Source organism: Spinacia oleracea, chromosome 3 (genome assembly GCF_020520425.1).
Source record: "Spinacia oleracea cultivar Varoflay chromosome 3, BTI_SOV_V1, whole genome shotgun sequence".
NCBI classification, from domain to species: Eukaryota; Viridiplantae; Streptophyta; class Magnoliopsida; order Caryophyllales; family Amaranthaceae; genus Spinacia; species Spinacia oleracea.
The window spans coordinates 47,294,646-47,311,957 of record NC_079489.1 but is presented as its reverse complement, the minus strand read 5'-3'; the positions used below and the strand labels follow the sequence as shown (position 1 = coordinate 47,311,957).

The 17,312-nt window shown below is 36.3% G+C and overlaps 2 protein-coding genes across 2 annotated transcripts; one reads left to right on the top strand and one right to left on the bottom strand.

Moving 5' to 3' along the window:
* Positions 1-227: 227 nt before the first annotated feature.
* On the top strand, positions 228-4,488 carry LOC110786175 (uncharacterized). The gene is made up of 4 exons (XM_021990708.2): positions 228-438; positions 2,187-2,289; positions 2,540-2,584; positions 4,227-4,488. The coding sequence occupies exons 1-3, from the start codon at positions 326-328 to the stop codon at positions 2,552-2,554; spliced, it is 231 nt and encodes a 76-aa protein (XP_021846400.1). The 5' UTR covers positions 228-325; the 3' UTR covers positions 2,555-2,584; positions 4,227-4,488.
* A 265-nt stretch (positions 4,489-4,753) lies between these two features.
* Positions 4,754-9,228, bottom strand: LOC110786181 (protein NPGR1). Its single transcript, XM_021990714.2, has 6 exons — positions 8,761-9,228; positions 8,040-8,382; positions 7,607-7,865; positions 6,140-7,353; positions 5,638-5,785; positions 4,754-5,335 (listed from the first exon to the last, which is right to left on the bottom strand). Exons 2-6 carry the CDS (start codon positions 8,265-8,267, stop codon positions 5,025-5,027), a joined length of 2,160 nt encoding a protein of 719 aa, XP_021846406.1. The 5' UTR covers positions 8,268-8,382; positions 8,761-9,228; the 3' UTR covers positions 4,754-5,024.
* Positions 9,229-17,312: the final 8,084 nt, after the last annotated feature.

The following is a 17,312-nucleotide window of genomic DNA, read 5'->3' as shown; positions in this document are numbered from 1 at the left end:
GTACGATTTCGTTAAACAGAGTACCATTTCAATAAAAACATGTACCAGTTCATTAAAAAGAATATCATTTCATAAAAAGTAAAGTACCATTCCGATTAAAACATGTACCATTTCATTGATGTTTTTTGATATTATATTTTTACGAAAACAGACTTGGGTTTTTACTTCTCTAATTGTGGGAGGGATGGAGTAATAAAGTTAAAAAATAAGTGGGACTTCCTGCGTTTTCCGGTCTTCCATAACCCGGGTGAACCAGCCAAAGCCCACAAGCAGTAAAAGCAGTTGTGCACGACTACAGTCTACAGGCATACAGAGATAAGAGAGAATGGGAAGCGCGTGTTCATGCTTCGACGGCGAGGTTAAGGAGCAGAAAAGAGAGCAGGACCGCTTAGCCTCGGCTGAAGCTCGCGCTAAAGCCGCCGAAGCTGCCCAAAAAAGGTGATTATTACTTTTGATCAGAATTCAAACATTTTTTCTAAAAAATAAATAAATTATAAACAGCATGTATTGATCTTGATTATGTTCTTTAGTTTTATGAATTGTTATTTTTGGAGTTGCCAGTTTAATTGTGATGATCAATTTTCGATTTTTATACCTTGACTTGGTGCGATTTATCCTATTTGAAAGACTGGATCTGTTTAGGTTGTATAATTAATTTCACGATTCCCTCAAATGTGAGAATAAGGTGAATGAATTTTATAGAAAACAAAAAATTGGGAAAAAGCGTTATTAATGGCAGACCTTCAATGCTCCACAAGCTTCACAATAATTCATCGAACTTGATTTAGATCCTCTGTACGAGTCATCCAATATTTAAAATTTACAGTATAGTTGACATTATTTTATTGGCGACCAGTGTATTTTTACCATTCGGTCAATACAATCTGCTAATATCATGCTTGAATTGATTTGCCGGGGGAAGGGGAAGGGGAAGGGGAAGGGGAAGGGAAAGGGAAATAAGGAAGTAAGTGATTCAAGAGATAAGCGAAGATAAATAAGCACCAAACAAACATTAAAGTAGCAAATAAGGAACTTAATCTTAAACCATAATCATAACATTTGGCTATTTGATTTAAGGACCAAATAAACCTTTTTAAGGTCCCATTCTCCAAGCTCAAAGCTCATTCATACTTTTTTCACTCTAATTACAAACTTAGGAAAATCTCTATTTATAAAGAGGCTATATGACTAGTAAATTATATCCTATGTAGCTATTGGTCTAGGCCCTAGATTACAACGAAGAGAAGCTAGGGTTTCATTTTGGGCAATTTGGGAGTAATTGAGATAATTCCGTCGCACATAAAAGCTACAACATCGGCATATCGGTGTGGTGTGTCAACAAGAGCAGCCCTGAAGCTCAATACGAGAGTGTGTACTTCACCGGCTAGTCATGCAAACATTTGCAGCCGCTGGGAATATTTATGGATGAGTGGCACGACGCAGTGTTACTACGCAGTACGCTGTACAAGTAAGGATACGCAGTTCACTATTAATTATGTTAAATTAGTCCTAAGAGTTCCACACTACTAATATGTAGGGGTGTACACGAGTAGTTGTGCTAGTTGTGCACCACTGCATGCTCGTGCCTAGTGTTACCTAATACTCTCTATAAGTTCTTTGATTTCTTCCAGAAGCCATGTTAAGGTGACCCTACCGCCAAGTCATATCTTTCCTCCTCGTCTAGAAATTGGCAGGAATATTAAGGCATAGAATCTATAAACTTAATCCACGGCCTACGAATAGGAAATATCCTATAACAAAATGGATATCAGCTAACCAACTTCTATAAGGGATATAATCTACAACATTGATCTTGGTAGCTACTAGCTACCCTGCTGACAGACCTTCAAGACCCTAAGGAGCTTTAACAATTACATGAATGGCTATCCCGAGCAATGAAATTCTTTTACTTTTTATTTATTTATTTATTTATTATTAAAGCTTAAATAAAAGAAATAAGAGGGGTTATTATTTTTATTATTAAATAGTTTGCTCAAAATTTCGGTATTATTCAAAATTACGTGATGTATAGAAATAAGAGGGGTCTTTTCGTATTTATCTTACTGCTCTTTCACGCTGTTTCAGTCTCTTTCTATTTTCGTTTTTCTGCTTAATTTTGAAATATTAGTGGAAAAGACCATCCTGATGCTATATAGAGCTTCATAAAAACTTTGATTTAAATGCAGGCAACAGGAATTTGACCAGTCTGCTATAGGGAGAGCTGTCCGTGCACAGGCAGCAAAAGAAAAGCAGTCTGGGAACACTAATAAGGGTGAACCAGGTCTTAAGGTATTATTTCTTAGGGCATAATTAAATATTTGTGGTTATTAGAAATAAAACTTTATTCACATGCAGAGGTTTCCTGTATAGTTTCACTTTCCCGTGGCGAGGAACCCTGTGTAATTTTTCATTTGTTTACTAGATTATAATTTAACTTTCCCATGACGAGGAACCCTGTATAATTTAACTTTCCCATGACTTCTGTAGTTATCATCAGAATGATCGTCTTACAATAATTTCATTTGGTTTTTGGATGCAGTGGCAGATGGGATAACCATTGACCAACAACTATTCAACAACCATTGTAAGTGAAATGTCTAACCCTTTAATACAGTTGTCTACAGTATCAATTGAATACTAGATGTACTCTGCATATAAAAATAAAACTATGTGCCGCCGGTATTACAAAATATTTTCACTTTTAGTGTCATTGTGTATTATTAGTAATTCGCGAGTAAGGCTCCCATGACAAGTGGAATAGGTTGTTGTCACTACAATGAGTGATCCGGATCCAGATGAAGCAGTTTGACCTGAGATAGGGCTACAAGGTCCACAAGGGTGTACTCCGGTAGACTGGCTGACTTTGTATGAAGATATTAACTTGTTGCCATATTTTTAGAAGCCTTGGGATTTGGTCTGAACTCCAGTGGCAGTCTGTGTTTTTCTTCTGTGCTTATCTTAAAGTCATCTTATGCACCCCTTGGATTTGCCATACCTCTGAAGTATGGATTATGTGGCTCTGTTTAGTACCAAGTGGTAGGTGAGAATTAAGACGGAGGGAGTTCAATTGGTAGAAAGTACACCCGATTGCATGTACAACTAAATGCAACCGGTTCGGTTTATATTTTTAACCCCTCAAAAAATAAAATCTATAGTTTAAAAGCACATATTTACAAATTAAAAGCACTTTTTACAGTTTTAAAACATATTTTTACAGATAAAAAACAAAGTGTTGCAAGTAAAAGAAACGGGCGATATATAAGTATGTGCTTTTAAATCGTTAATGTGCTTTTAAATTGTTAAAATGTGCTTTTAAATAGGTAAAATGTGCTTTTATGTCAGTTGTATGTAGAACTACATACAACCGGGTGCGCCTTCTAATTTGTGGAAGGAGTTGGGGAATTATGAGGGGAAAGGGATTTTCAAAGTGCATCAACCAAGGGAATTAGGATTCTAGATTGCCTTCCCTCTGTCGATTACCTCATAGGCTCATACCAAACAGCCTTTGAGCATGAAAACAAGATGGATGGTTGTATGCGTTCTTCAAATGATCAGTAATTTGACTTCTGACACCAGTTCGTGTTACTGATCTTGCATTGCTCATTATTCCTGAATGAAGAGTGGTATTATAGTACGGTGCCAAGTACAGTAAAAGTACTTGACAGAGTTGATTACAAAGGTTCATGGCAGAAGCGGTGGTAAGACTAGAGGAGTTGTGAGGAGTCGATACTAGTTTTTTAAATCTGAACTAGGGTCCTGCACTCCTGCCAATATCTAGAACTTCACTCATGTTTTATACGAAGTACAAAGTATCTGAAAATTGGAATGCCAGAGGAAAATGAAGCCCGCCCTTTGGAACTTGAGGAGTTGAGGTTTATTTCCTTTTAACTAGAGAGTCTAGTTAACAACAAAAAGACATACTCCAGAATATAATAATTAACGACCTTTAGTTATTTTAATCTGTCTGGAAACCTACAATCTCTTAACTATTTTATTTTGATTAAGTTTTCTGTCAGCCCTCCAGCTGAAAAGTACTACATGGGAGTATTTCATGTGTCCCGCTTAAGAAGACAATGGCATTTTAGTTATGCTGATTCATGATCGGTTGTTTTCCTAGTTTTAAATCAGGCATAGGGCACGGTTGTGGTATCTTATATTTTTATTGCGTTCTAGCTGTTAGGGCAATTTCACGCCTGCTTACCGTTTTATTATCATCTTTTGTCCAGTTTTGAAGAATTTGATGATATATTGTGGAGTGTGAGCACGTATTCTGGCAGCTTAATGATTTTGAGCAACTGGTGTGGTTTCAGATGGGGACTAGTGTACATAAAAAGCCTTTGTTCTCTGTGTTTGTTGTTCTTGATGTAAATATTTCATTATGCTCTTTACATCGTAAAAACTGTTATCTTGACAAAATGTATGGAAATATGCAACCGTTGCGTCCAAAACTTATCTGTTTATATTTACTTGTTCAACATTTGTTTTTTATTTTTCTTCATGGGAAATGTCATTGCAATGCCTCTTTAATGAAAAAGTAAAAAAAATCAAGCTTGGGAATACAGAAACAAATATGGAGTACGAGAAAGTTAGATCACTGCATCAAGCTTGATTGCTTTTGAAATACATTCATCAATTCTAAATAGTACCCAAAAAAAATTGAAAATTGAAAATTGAAAATTGAAAATTGAAAATTGAAAATTGAAAATTGAAAATTGAAACAATCAGCTAATCCCAATAGCAGCTATAATGAGAGTTACCGAGTGAAATACCTACTTGATATAAAAGATACAGGCCAGTTTACAACATACAAGAGAACATAGCACATACTGAACTACTGGTGCAGCTTGAAATTTCAGCTCTGTACAAAACCATCAGGTGATTATACATTATACCAAGACGAATTTGATATGATACATTAGATTCCTATTCTTTATTAACTTACCAAGACAACTTATACTTTCCTGCTGCGGATAAAATTTGAGAGGCCTGTCTAACTCCAGGCTTTCATTGGATATGAAAATAGCTTATAAGAAGGGTTGAATTGGCGCTGTGGACTTGAGTTCGCAAGCAGCTTGGAAGCAATCAGCAGCTTGCAGTATTAAGCCTTGTTTCTTTAAAATCAATCCCAGGTGCAACCAAGCATCATGATTTGTAGGCTCTAATTGTAGGGCATTCGTTAAGAAACTTTTGGCTATAGGAAGTGAAGAGGCACCCACTTCTAACATCATTTCCGCTGCTGAAACTAATCCAGGAACATAATTTGGGTCTATTGATAGCGAGACAGAGAAAGCAACTAGGGCTTCCTTGTGTAGTGATCGAGCCTTGAACAGCACACCTGTATAATATCCAAGATATTAGTCAATTCTCTTGGTTGTCTCTTAGACCTTAACTAACCCACACAACCACATTTTAAACTCTAACCGAAATTTATCTAGCCCCAACCAAGATAATTAATACGAATTAAATCGAATCATTATTATGAAGATGGCCTATAAACTTGAATATGACCCACCCTGTCTTTCACCAACCTCACCTAAAACAGGGCCAATGACAAACCCACCCAAATATGACCAAAACCTAATTGATCGGTCTGGACTACCTGACTATCTTTTCGACGACTCATGAGTCATGACTTACCTGCTACATGCCAACTTTCAGGGCTGTAAAGGTTTATTGACTTTGCTCTTTTCACACAAATTTCAGCATCTCCCCATGACTCAAGCCTTGTATACAAGTTAGACAAATCTTGCCATGCTTCCATCTCCAAAATTTTCATTTTTGTTGCCTGTTACACGGTTAATCAAGCATTTGATACACAAGGAAAAATATTATTCTGTCAGTAATATGACATGGATATGCTAACAAATCTTACTTAATATTTATATTTTAGATTCAAAAAAATGTACCACTTGGTTACTTGAATAAAATATCACATGCTCCAATAAAATAACCTCCATGCTGAGAATCAAATGATGAACATGTATGGCGCATGAGACAAGTTTTTCTATGGTCGCATGATACAAGTTTTTGAATGTCTTTTAAAACCCAATAAATAATAATTAAAGAAATCCAGCAGATGCTAGCTTAAACTTGAAGTGATCTACTAATTGCTTAAGCAAACATCAGAACATGCACATACCTCCAAGCTCGGACTCTGAGTATTATGTTTCTTTGCTGCTTGAATCTTTGCCAACAGTTGTACATAGTTCTCTATAGCTTGTTTGGGATTTTCTTGAGCAATCTGTAGAACAGCCTTTAATCTCAGCAGTTGTAACTGATCAACGCCGGTGGTTTCGTCCAATGCAATATCGATTATGTCTTGGGCATCTTCAAATTGCTGCTGTGCGGAAGCAACTAGAGCCAATAGCTTCCATCCTTTCCCAGAACTCCCAACCACCATATTGGAGTATAACTTGGTGTACCCAAAACTGGCATCGAGATTTCTTTGAGCAGCATTTTCAAGCCCAAGGTTGAACATCAACTCGGGATCATCTTTCACAATTGAAAAAGCCTTGTTAAGAGACTTGAGCGATCCCTTCCGATACATTTCCCTGTCTAAGTTAGATGTAGATACTCTGGCAGCATTTGAATAGCACACCCCTATAAAATTATGAGCTTGAGCCATTAAATGTTTGTTTCCATCAGCAGCCATTTCAAAAACTATGCGACAATAATTTATCCCTTCTTCAGCATGTTTCAAATCATCTGCGCATAATTTTGCTCCTAACAAAAGAGAAGGGATGTGGGGTTTGTGCTTCGACTCAGAATGTCCTGTAATCTTCCTTACTAGATTCAAAGCTGCCTCATTCTGCCCTGCAGCATTATGACAAAGTGCAAGTATGTACCATCTCTCAGCTCTGTTGTAGATTCCTGGAAGTACCAGCTCCACATGCTGAGCTAGAAACTCGAAACCATTACACATTGACAGCGCAAAGGAGAGATGATCCATGATTTCTGGATCCCACTCAATATCATTACACGAGGCTTTTCTAATTAGAATAAACAGCAAAAGGATTGCTTCCTCTAGATTATTTCTAGGTGTAGTTGGACCACATATTTGTAGCTGAGGGGGAAGGGCCACTTCAATTCCTCCATAAATCAATATAGCAGCTAAATCCTTTTGGGCACTAGCTAATCTGTAAGGATGCAAGTTCCAGGGTTTCACAAGAGCTCGACGATATGCTATAATAGCTTCATCAAGACAACCTGCTTCTTTCCATAGTTTAGGAAGTAATTCCAGTGCCTTGTGAAACATCTCTTGCATCCTGTTGTCTTTACTCATTTTTGCGGGCATTCCAGTAGGTAACGCTGATTCAACTATATCTACGATCATTTGGCACTCCCTAGCAGCCTCTGACAGATCATTGAGAACAGTTTAGCACAATAGATTAGAGTATACTTCGTATATGATAAGTTTGTATAATACATGAAGTAAATGTATCCTATAACTAAATCCTCGAGTTTATACGGATAAATTCCGATAATAGTTCAGCGATTGTAACTATACTAATCATACCGTTCTGCAGAGATTCCTTCTCTCATTACGATGCATTCCCGACAAAAGTATACAAAGTACAATTCCTCTAATAATACAGTAAGAAAGTACCTGATATTTTCCCAAGTTCTTCCAAAACCTTAGACTTGAGAAGAATGGCTTCAAGGAGAAGGCTAACCGAATGCCAAGACATTACACCAGCAAGGGAATTATCACCCTTGGATCTTTGTTTCCTCGGCCGAGTGCGCTCTGAAATCCCAGTCACCATCCTTGGGGTTAATGTTTTAATGTCAATCCCTTGGAAAAGCTGTAGAGCAGCATCAAAATTCGCTTTCTGGTATTCTATCCTGCCCAGTAAAGCTCTAGCTTCCTGATAGCAAATAGTCACCCAAAGTTCAGTTCCTTTTCAAACCTAGTACTCGTAGGATATAGCATTATCTAAATGACAAGAAAAATTAGACCTGATCAAACCACAAGTACCCAAGACTAGTTCACTTAGACCTAATCAAACCAAAAGCACCCAATAAAACAGTTAAAAATGCACCTCATAATTTAATGACAGGGCTTCCTTCAACGTGGATTCAACTTCATCTACATGGGCATCTTCATATTTTGACCCTAAATCACCAGTAGTTCTTGACGAAATACTCTTGAAATCGCCAGTCCTCGACGACAGCCCACTAACCGAGAAATCCCTGGTGGCCAATGACTCCGGTGACCGAGGTGCCGCCTCTTCGAATTTGAATTGCTCTCCTGAACAAGCACACAACATTTTGTCCCCCCTTCCGAAACACGCAATAGAGCACAAATATGCTCAACTTTTCACCTAATTACACCCTCGGACTAAGTATAACACAATAATTGAATTCAAGCCTCTATTTGTGAGTCTGCAATGATGGCCATTTCCAAATTTAGTACAAATTTTAATCAAATGGGCATCAAAATTCAGATCTTATCTACTAATTAAGACAACTTTCTCTAATTTTCAACATGGAAATGTTGATATAACTCAGATCAAAATGACATATTTTAATCAAACCCAAAAAAAATTAACAAAAACCCACATTTACAAAGCACAATCAAAGCTTAAAAGAACAGCTTTACTACCAAAATCCAACCAAAAAGCTAACCAAAAAGCTACTAAGCTAGCTTGGAGACAAGACGTTAGTAGAAGAATAATGTTTCAAAAAATGCAATTAAAATCAAATACAAGAAGCCAAAATACACAGAATCAAGCAAAGACAAAAACAATGCCTCAAACTTACAGCCAAAAGAAGTTGAGTTTTCTCTCGTGTCTTCTTTTACTGCCATGAAAGCAACTTCTCCAACAAAGAATCTTCTCAGAACTCACAGTATTTATGGGGTTAGTTTGTTCATGTGAGCTAATTATTCAGACATTTATTGATAAAAAATCCAACTATTTTTTCAAAATTTGGAAAAAAGAAAACCCACAACTTGAATTAAGCTTTTGTTAAAATGGAGATCTGAGATGAATGCGGAGCTTTTTTTTGTCTTTTAGCGCCTTTTTGCATAAGAAAGTGGGTTTGAAGAGAGTATGGGCTGGCAATGGCAATGACTGTTGCTGAGCTCTCTACTCTGCACTCATTTATGTTGGATTTTCTGGTAATGCTGCTGTTGTTGGATGTTGTTTAGGTTTGATTTTCTTGGGTTATGGATGGGCCAATGTTAATTAACTTGATTTTTAATGTTGGAAAGGGACAACGTTTGTGAGTAGTTTAGGATGCCCCGCAAATATTTAGTGGAGAATGACGCCCTTTTACTACTCTGTCGTTTTTTAAAACTAGATTAGATCCCGTGCACGTACGGATTTTGATTATTTTTTTTAAAAAATATTTAACTGAATATTTCTCAAACTACTGCGTAATTATAACATTTTTAACATACTCGTTTAAATTTATTCATCTAATATGCATATTTAAAATTCTAATATGATAATTTGACCAAAATATTGAGTGATATATTTTCCATTATTAATATCGCGATTTGACTAAAAATATTATCAATTTAGAATAATTATTATTACGTCATACCTATTATTGCCATAATTTATAAACTAAATTTTGTTTTCAACATAAATAGTTTATAAAAAAGGTAGAGAATAAAAATAAAATAAAACATATACACTTTTTTGGGAAAGTGGTTTTGGCGGGAAAAAATCGCACCAGGAATTGACACGTGTCATTCCTGGTGTCTCTTTTATTATATAGTAATAGACAAGTTATGGATGTTTCAAATGTATTTATAAATATTTCCTAAAAAAATGGATTATAAATAACACAAATTAGTACTCCGGTACCATTTAAAAAGCTATTGGAGAATCTTCATTATTAGGAGCACTAATAACATTGTGTCATGAATTCTCGATTTAACCAATTGAGGTTGGTATGAATGTAAAGATGGTTGTGGGCCGGGTCGGGCCGTGTTTCGTGCCGAGTCCACAGGTTGTGGGCCTAACCGTGCCGGGCCCACGCCAGGACCACGTTGTTTCGTGTCGTGCCGTGCCGGGCCGAAAAGTTAAAAATAAGGCCCAGGTCCGGCCCAAGCCCACTGAAGGAAATAATGCCCTTGGTCCAAGTATGCATTCTATGTTAAGTCTAATAAATGCGGTTCAGTATTAATTAACAAGTTAATAATTCAGTGAGATCAAGTGAGCTGAATGCCTAGCTAGAGGCCGCTTCAGTTCAAGTGAAATTAATGATATTAATCCACAGCTTACTCTTGACTGAACCCGTAGGGTCACACAAATAGTACGTAAACGGATCAAGTATTTAATGGCATTAAATACTCCATCTATGGATATTCGGAATCGACGGATCTTGGTTTCAGTGGGAGCTGAGATCGCCACAGGCAAGAAATGAATGCTCCGGAAACGATGATATTGCCGGAAACAGAAATATGGATCGTATCGGAAATATAAAATATTATCCAAGTCGTAGATGTTGCCGGAAAAGGAAACATGGTACGTATCGGAAAATATTATCGGAAATGGAAATATTGCCGGAATCGGAAATATTGCCGGAAACGGAAATATTTTCAGAATCGGAAATATTATCGGAATCGGAAAATAATTCCGGAAACGGAAATATTAAATATTTGTTCGAAACGGAAATTAATTCCGGAATCGGAAATATTAAATATTGTTCGTATCGGAAATGAATTCCGGAATCGGGAAATTAATCGGAAGCGTATCGTACGAATTAGCATCGGACGAGGCCTGCCAGACGAAGGCCCAGCACGAAGCCGGTCCATCGCCCAGCAAGCCAGCGCGCCACAAACGCACCAGCCAAGGCTGCGCCAGGCCCAGCGCGCGCCAAGGCTGCGGTAGCGTGTGGGCTTGTGGCAGTGGGCTGCGAGCTCGCGGGCTGCGCGCGCGCGCATGGCGCCCCTCGTGGGCTGCTGTGCGTGCGTGTGTGTTTGTGTGCTATACGAATCCTAAAGCAATCAGGTTTCAACTAATGATTAAATTCCTAAACCTAAAAGGATGCATTAATTAAATAAGAATTCTATTAGGATTCTAGTTTAATTAATTTGTATCCTAATAGGATTACGATTCCCTTTCCATACCTCTATAAATAAAGGCCTAGGGTCATTATTTTGAAGAGAGTATTCAAGTATTCAAAGTGATTTTTGAGAGCAAAAATTCAGTCATACAATTGCCTATACTAACCGAAAATTCTAAGTACCTTAAGGGCGATCCTAGTTGGTCAAGCTTAAGGCGGATCCGGACGTGCTGTGGACTATCTATGGAGGGACGACACTTGGAGTCCTAAAGACTTGTTCTTGTTCGGTTCGGGCGCAGCTAGGGAAGGCACGCAACAAAGTGTATGCATCTAAACTATGCTAAATGATTATGTGTAAATAATATGTTTTCCTGGCTTTATGGTTTTTCCGCATGATTTATGAATTGTCATATGTATCATAACCTAACAGTGGTATCACGAGCCTCTTATTATTTTCATAATCTAAATTGCATGAACATGGTTAAATATTACAAATTTGCAAGAATTAAAAGGGGTAATTAATTTTCGTAATTGTTAATTAATTGCAAATTGCGTTTATTTAATTATACGTACGCAGTTTTTCGGCAGTTTCTTCGTTACTCATCCAAATCGAGTGATTTTTGTGTCAATTCCGCATGTAAAAGGAATTCTAAAATTTTGACAAAAAAAGAATTTTTCGGCCGAACCCAGAATTCTCAAATTCGAAGCCTAACTATGACTTTTCGGAGGTTTTAGTTTTTCGAATGCAAAATTTCGTAAATTTAAGATGTTAAATTAAATATTTGCGATTCTTGTTGATAAATCTTGAATTTTTGATTGACCTACTGTATATGTTTAACAAGTTTGAATGCCTAGCCTTGTTAATTATGCAATCTAATTTGTAATTATGATTAATTTGTTGAAAATTGGAATAATTTAGAATTAATTTGATTTTCATAATTAGTTATAATTTAATTAGATACCTATGATTAAAAACCACCATAAAAATTGTAAATTTATGTTAAATTTTAAATTTTTATGACCTAGACTTGAATCCATGTTAATCGGAAATCAATTAAATAATAAATTTTCGATTTTTCGCCCTAAAATTATGAAATTAATATTATTTATTAATTTGTCATTATTTTGAATATAAATTTTAAATTTTTATGCGATTCGCTCATATAACTTGCACGCACAAAGCAATGGACGCTACGTGTTACCCTTAAGGGGTGTTGTATAGTGTGGGCATGTGACGACGAGCAAGGGAGCTCGTCGCCCATGCGGTACGAATGCAATGAGCAAGGCCATGGTGCACGAGCACAAGGCAGCAGCCCTGCCTTGTGTTGTGGGCTGTGTGCAATGGGCGAATGGGCGAGGGCGAGAGCAAGGCCGAGCAGTCGCGTGTGGGCAGCAAGCGAGCTGCGCCACAGCGCGCACTGCCTCGCGCAAGCGGGCGGAGCCTCGCGCGCAGCGAGCGCAAGCTCGCGTGCCACGAGTGCTACGCCCAGCGTCGATGCCTCGCGCGCAGCGAGCGCCAGCTCGCATACTGCTGCCTCGTGCGATGAGCGCAAGCTCGCGTGCGGGAAAGGCAGGCGCGCAGCGAGCGATGGCTCGCATGGATCGAGCGCTGCGAGCGCGCGCAGCGAGCGATGGCTCGCATGGATCGAGCGCTGGCGAGCGAGCGCAGCGAGCGATGGCTCGCGTGCATCGAGCGCTGGCGCGCGCAGCGAGCACCAGCTTGTGTGATGCCTTGCGAAGGTGAGCAACAGCGATGCGACACAGCGCATGGGCTGCGCGCACATGGCCAGCGATGGCTGTGTGCGTGTGGCCCATGGGCGTGCGTTGCGTGGGATTGTTGCGATGCGATTAGATCGTTTTGAAATTTTAATTTGAAATTTTCAGTTTACGTAATTAATTTTAAAATAAATAATTTAAATTATTTTCTTGGATTTTAATTTTGAATATTGTAATTATAATAAATTTTATTTATTCTAATTATTTTACTAAAATTAAAATCATGAATTAATTTAAATACGACTGTAATTAAATTAAACTTTTTGGATTCAATTATAAATTTATATGAGCTTTAAATTTTAATTAAATTTGTATGTTTCCGGTTAGACTAGAAATACATTTTTATGTTTAAAATTAGTAAAGCATATGAATTTATTGGTTTAAGTGGGAGCCCTTTTTTAGTCATAAACTCTTGATTAGGTCTACAAATCCTTAAGGTTAAAACAACTTGATTAGAATTAATAAGGACTGAATAATTTGTAGATTATTGGTGCCCTTGATTAATTGCTGCAAATGTTTATGTGATGCATAATGTGTTTTACTAACCAGCTATGTGGGCCATTCATGATAATGAATGGGTGAATGGTATATATTGTATATGTACTGTTTTGCAGGTTATGAAGTGACTAGTATGGCCCAAATAGGATAGAAAATATGGTCTGCGTACCATTAATTTGAATGTAATTGGTCTAAAGTACCAAAGTTGTTTTTCAATTCAAATATGGTCTGCGTACCATCAAATAGTTGTAATTAGTTTTAATTATAGCTTATCCTATTTGAAGAAAATGGTGCCTCCCACGGAGATTTTCAAGACGGACTTTGAAGTTAAAGCTTCAAGATGAAGTCGGGCCATACTAGATCACATTTATCTTATGCATGTTTTAAGTTATTTATTGCTTTTAAATATGTCTTAAAATGCATGAGATCAAAGCTTGATTATGTTGCATGATTAAGGATTTTAGTTCACTTAAAATCTAACCAACATAGTAAGAGCCTTAAGTTCCAAACTTAAAAAATTGAGTTAAAAGGTGCCATGCCAAAATATACACTTGCTTGGATATCCTTTACATCAATCTAGTAATAGTTTTCGCTCAGCGAGGTGTTACTTATTGGTCCTAAAGGGGCAAGGTACACAAATAATTGTGAGTACATGTTAGTTTTGGTGAAACTCAACGATATATGTAAGGAGTCCTTTTATGTCGTGGCAAAATCGATAGGTTTACCTAATAAGTTCTTAGACGTACCTATCAACCAAGAATAGTTTCTAGATTATTAGCAAAAGGCTTTTGCTTACCTAAGATATTTTAGAATTAAGTCGACAAACTGTGCTTAATTCTTCAATGATTTTAGGATCTTGGAATCATTTTATTCACACCTGCCGGAACAATAAATTCGAATAAAATGCTAATAACTTGTTTGAAATTGCATGATTGCTTTAATTTTCAAGTTATTACTCATGATAAATGTTTAGACTTTGCATGCTTCAATGTATGTTTTAATTATTGTTTATAATTAAATATCTTGCACTGCAGTAAATCCTTTTAGAAAGGTAACAGTAAATTTCCTCGATTGGTAGTGAATCCAAGAACGATTCACGGAAATGAGAGAAAATGAGCAATTTAAATGTACGTTTCTTTTAGCGACTTTTATGGTTGTTTTTCGAATATCAAAGTCGAATGGCAAACCGATTGGTGCTTGTGAATTCAAAATACAATGTAGTTTTGAGATCATAAAGCATTGAGTTTAAACGCTCAGCTTTACCAATGGTTAACAACCTAATATCTTTGTCCATTTAATTCTCGAATGAGTCTAGTCCCTAGACATTCGAATAGATCGATGCTTAGAGAACTTTAGAAGCTTCTAGTAAAGATCATCTAGTTGAAACTTAATATTCAACATAAAATGGTAAGAACCTTGTTGGAGCGACATTGGACATGTCTAACAAAGTATAAAAGTCAACACTAAAGAATTCAATTCTTAAGACTATAAGAAAGGGTACAAGAAATAGGAAAACAAGGAACAAGTGAAAGGAATTTACGATTTCGTTTCTACCTATAAGTTTATGTTTAAAGAGAAGTGACCTAGAAATCAAACTTCCTTGGTATCATATACTGCTTGAGGTTCTTACTTCGGTAATAACTCAAACAATGGAAGCTAGGATACACTAATGGCCTACAAGTGGGGAAATGAAGCATGGCAATGCTACATTAGTTGTAGGGTCATCTGGTTTGTTTTAAGTCCTTTCAAGGCTGGAACTTAATGGCTATTTTGTTCCATAATCAGCATACCTAAATTTCTGCTTCAAACACAGAAAGACTCACATTCAAGAAAAACAAAAACAATGTTTGTTTGTTTATTTGAATGAAATGGTCATTTACGGGTTGAGTCAATATGTTTGATTAAAACAAACAACTCTTTAAAGAACTTTACTAGGTTCAAATCAACCCCTTGATTTGAGTTCCACTAATCTTTGGCATTGTTGCTTAGACCATATCAACAAGTTAACATTAAAAAGCTCTATTTTGATGGACTTTTGAAAGTTGATTGATTTCTAGATCAATTTTAAGACAACTAGTCTTACTTGTTGAAAGTAACAATAGATTTGAACTATTGTTAGAACGCCTAGACAATAGAGATCAAAGCTAAAGAAAGATTTTTATGACTTTATTATTTCACATGGATTTGAGTGAATATAGGTTTATTTACTCAAATGTGATATAAGTTGAATCTGTTTGGCTAGTTCAAAGATTCAGAAGTATAAAATCCACTTGGCAAGGAATCATAAAGATCTAGGTTAGATCATGTTGATGATTACTTGAGACCAAATATGATCATCAATGATTGTGTACGTGTTGTAATTTCACAATCAAGCTCCATAAGATATGGCATATCTACGTTGGAATGATCGAAGTCAATTAGTACTTGATTCGATCAATGATGAATCATAAAGACTTTTCCTATAATTTCTAAAACAAAATGCTCAACTACCACCAAACTAAACCAAATTCGTCAAAGCTATTGAAAAGTAATTTCAGAATAACTTTTCATAAAATATATTTAGAGAGTTGCAAAACTCAGTGGGAGCTTAGTGTTTGTCATTCGACAAACTAAGGCCCAAGTATAGATATATGTTTCATTGTGATTTATTCAAATGAGACACAAGGGTATTGTTTCTACCACGAATTTTTGAGAACATAATGTTTGTTTGCTCGAAATGATGTCCTTTTTGGAGATTCATTTCCAAAATGACAAGTGGGAGAAAAATAGACCTCGAAAGTCTTCGAGGCGAACAACAAACATAGACGGACATTCCGGAGGCTTTTCGAAGTTCTTTAGAAAATCCGAACACGTATTCTTTAAGGACTTTAGAAGTGGCTTTAAAGAATAGACATCTCTTAGAAGACTTTACAAGTGCTTCAAGGAGAACAGAATATTCAAAGGACTCTCAAATTGCTTGTTGATATTCTATTGTTTGATGTTCTATACCCAAGTAGGCATAGAGTTCAGGTCAATGAAACTATGAGATTCTTCTATTAATAGTGAAGAAACCTACAACTTGCAGTCAAACTATTATCATGTAGATTAATGAGTTTGTGACCTGTAAGAAAGCTATGACGAAACCCAGATTCCCTAAAATGGTTAGAGGCCATATATAGACTCAAATGTTTTAGATGGTTAAAGGCCATAAAACATAACCAATGTTTTGATGACAAAATTGAAATTTTGTTGATTTGCAAGAATAGTTTCACACCTATTGGTTGCAAGTTTGTTTTAAAGGATAAAAACCATCAAACATTGAATTGTGTTCACACACAAAGCTAGATTAGTTGCTAAAAGTTACAAGCAAATTCACGGTGTGGATTGTGTTGAAACCTCATGCATAATCGTAATGCTCAAGTCTATATTCAAGCAATGATTGCATATCGGTACATATAGCAATTGGATGACAAAACGTATTCCTCAATCAAATGTTGGAATAAACTATGTACATGGTATGTCATAGGATTTGTGGATCCAAATAAATGCTTGAAAAGGAAAGCTAGCTTATAAAATCTAAGTACAGATTTAAGCAAGCAATTGGGAATTGGAACTGTATTTTAAGTGAAGCTAATAAGCATTTTAGTTTCATAAAATATACATGATTCTTATAGATATATAAGAAGTTTAGTGGGAGTACATAAAAACTTAATTGGTCCTATGTGTACCACACACATATCTCTCTATTGTGAAATAACATTCAAATGCTAATGACTTAGATTTGAAATTATTCATCAATGATGGACCATGGCGAAACTTAGTACATACTGGGTATTAAGATCTATTTACAAAGATCTTATGACATTGTTTTAGATTAAGTAATGGCATTTACTAAATCAAACACGAAAGACTCCATTGGAGATATTCGACCCATGTGAATAAATCTAAGTAATGAATGTTTGAACTATGTATAAGCAGTTACTAAGTTAAACATCAAAGGATCTAAATGAGATTCCTAACCTATATTATATATCAAAGAATTT

Excerpts from the sequence above, each read along its gene's own strand:
- LOC110786181 (XM_021990714.2), bottom strand. The coding sequence starts at position 8,267 with ATGTTGTGTGCTTGTTCAGGAGAGCAATTCAAATTCGAAGAGGCGGCA. Across the intron at positions 7,866-8,039 it reads CCCTGTCATTAAATTATGAG|GAAGCTAGAGCTTTACTGGG; the intron begins GTGCATTTTTAA and ends ATTTGCTATCAG. Across the intron at positions 5,786-6,139 it reads CTCAGAGTCCGAGCTTGGAG|GCAACAAAAATGAAAATTTT; the intron begins GTATGTGCATGT and ends ACCGTGTAACAG.
- LOC110786175 (XM_021990708.2), top strand. The coding sequence starts at position 326 with ATGGGAAGCGCGTGTTCATGCTTCGACGGCGAGGTTAAGGAGCAGAAA. Across the intron at positions 439-2,186 it reads GCCGAAGCTGCCCAAAAAAG|GCAACAGGAATTTGACCAGT; the intron begins GTGATTATTACT and ends ATTTAAATGCAG.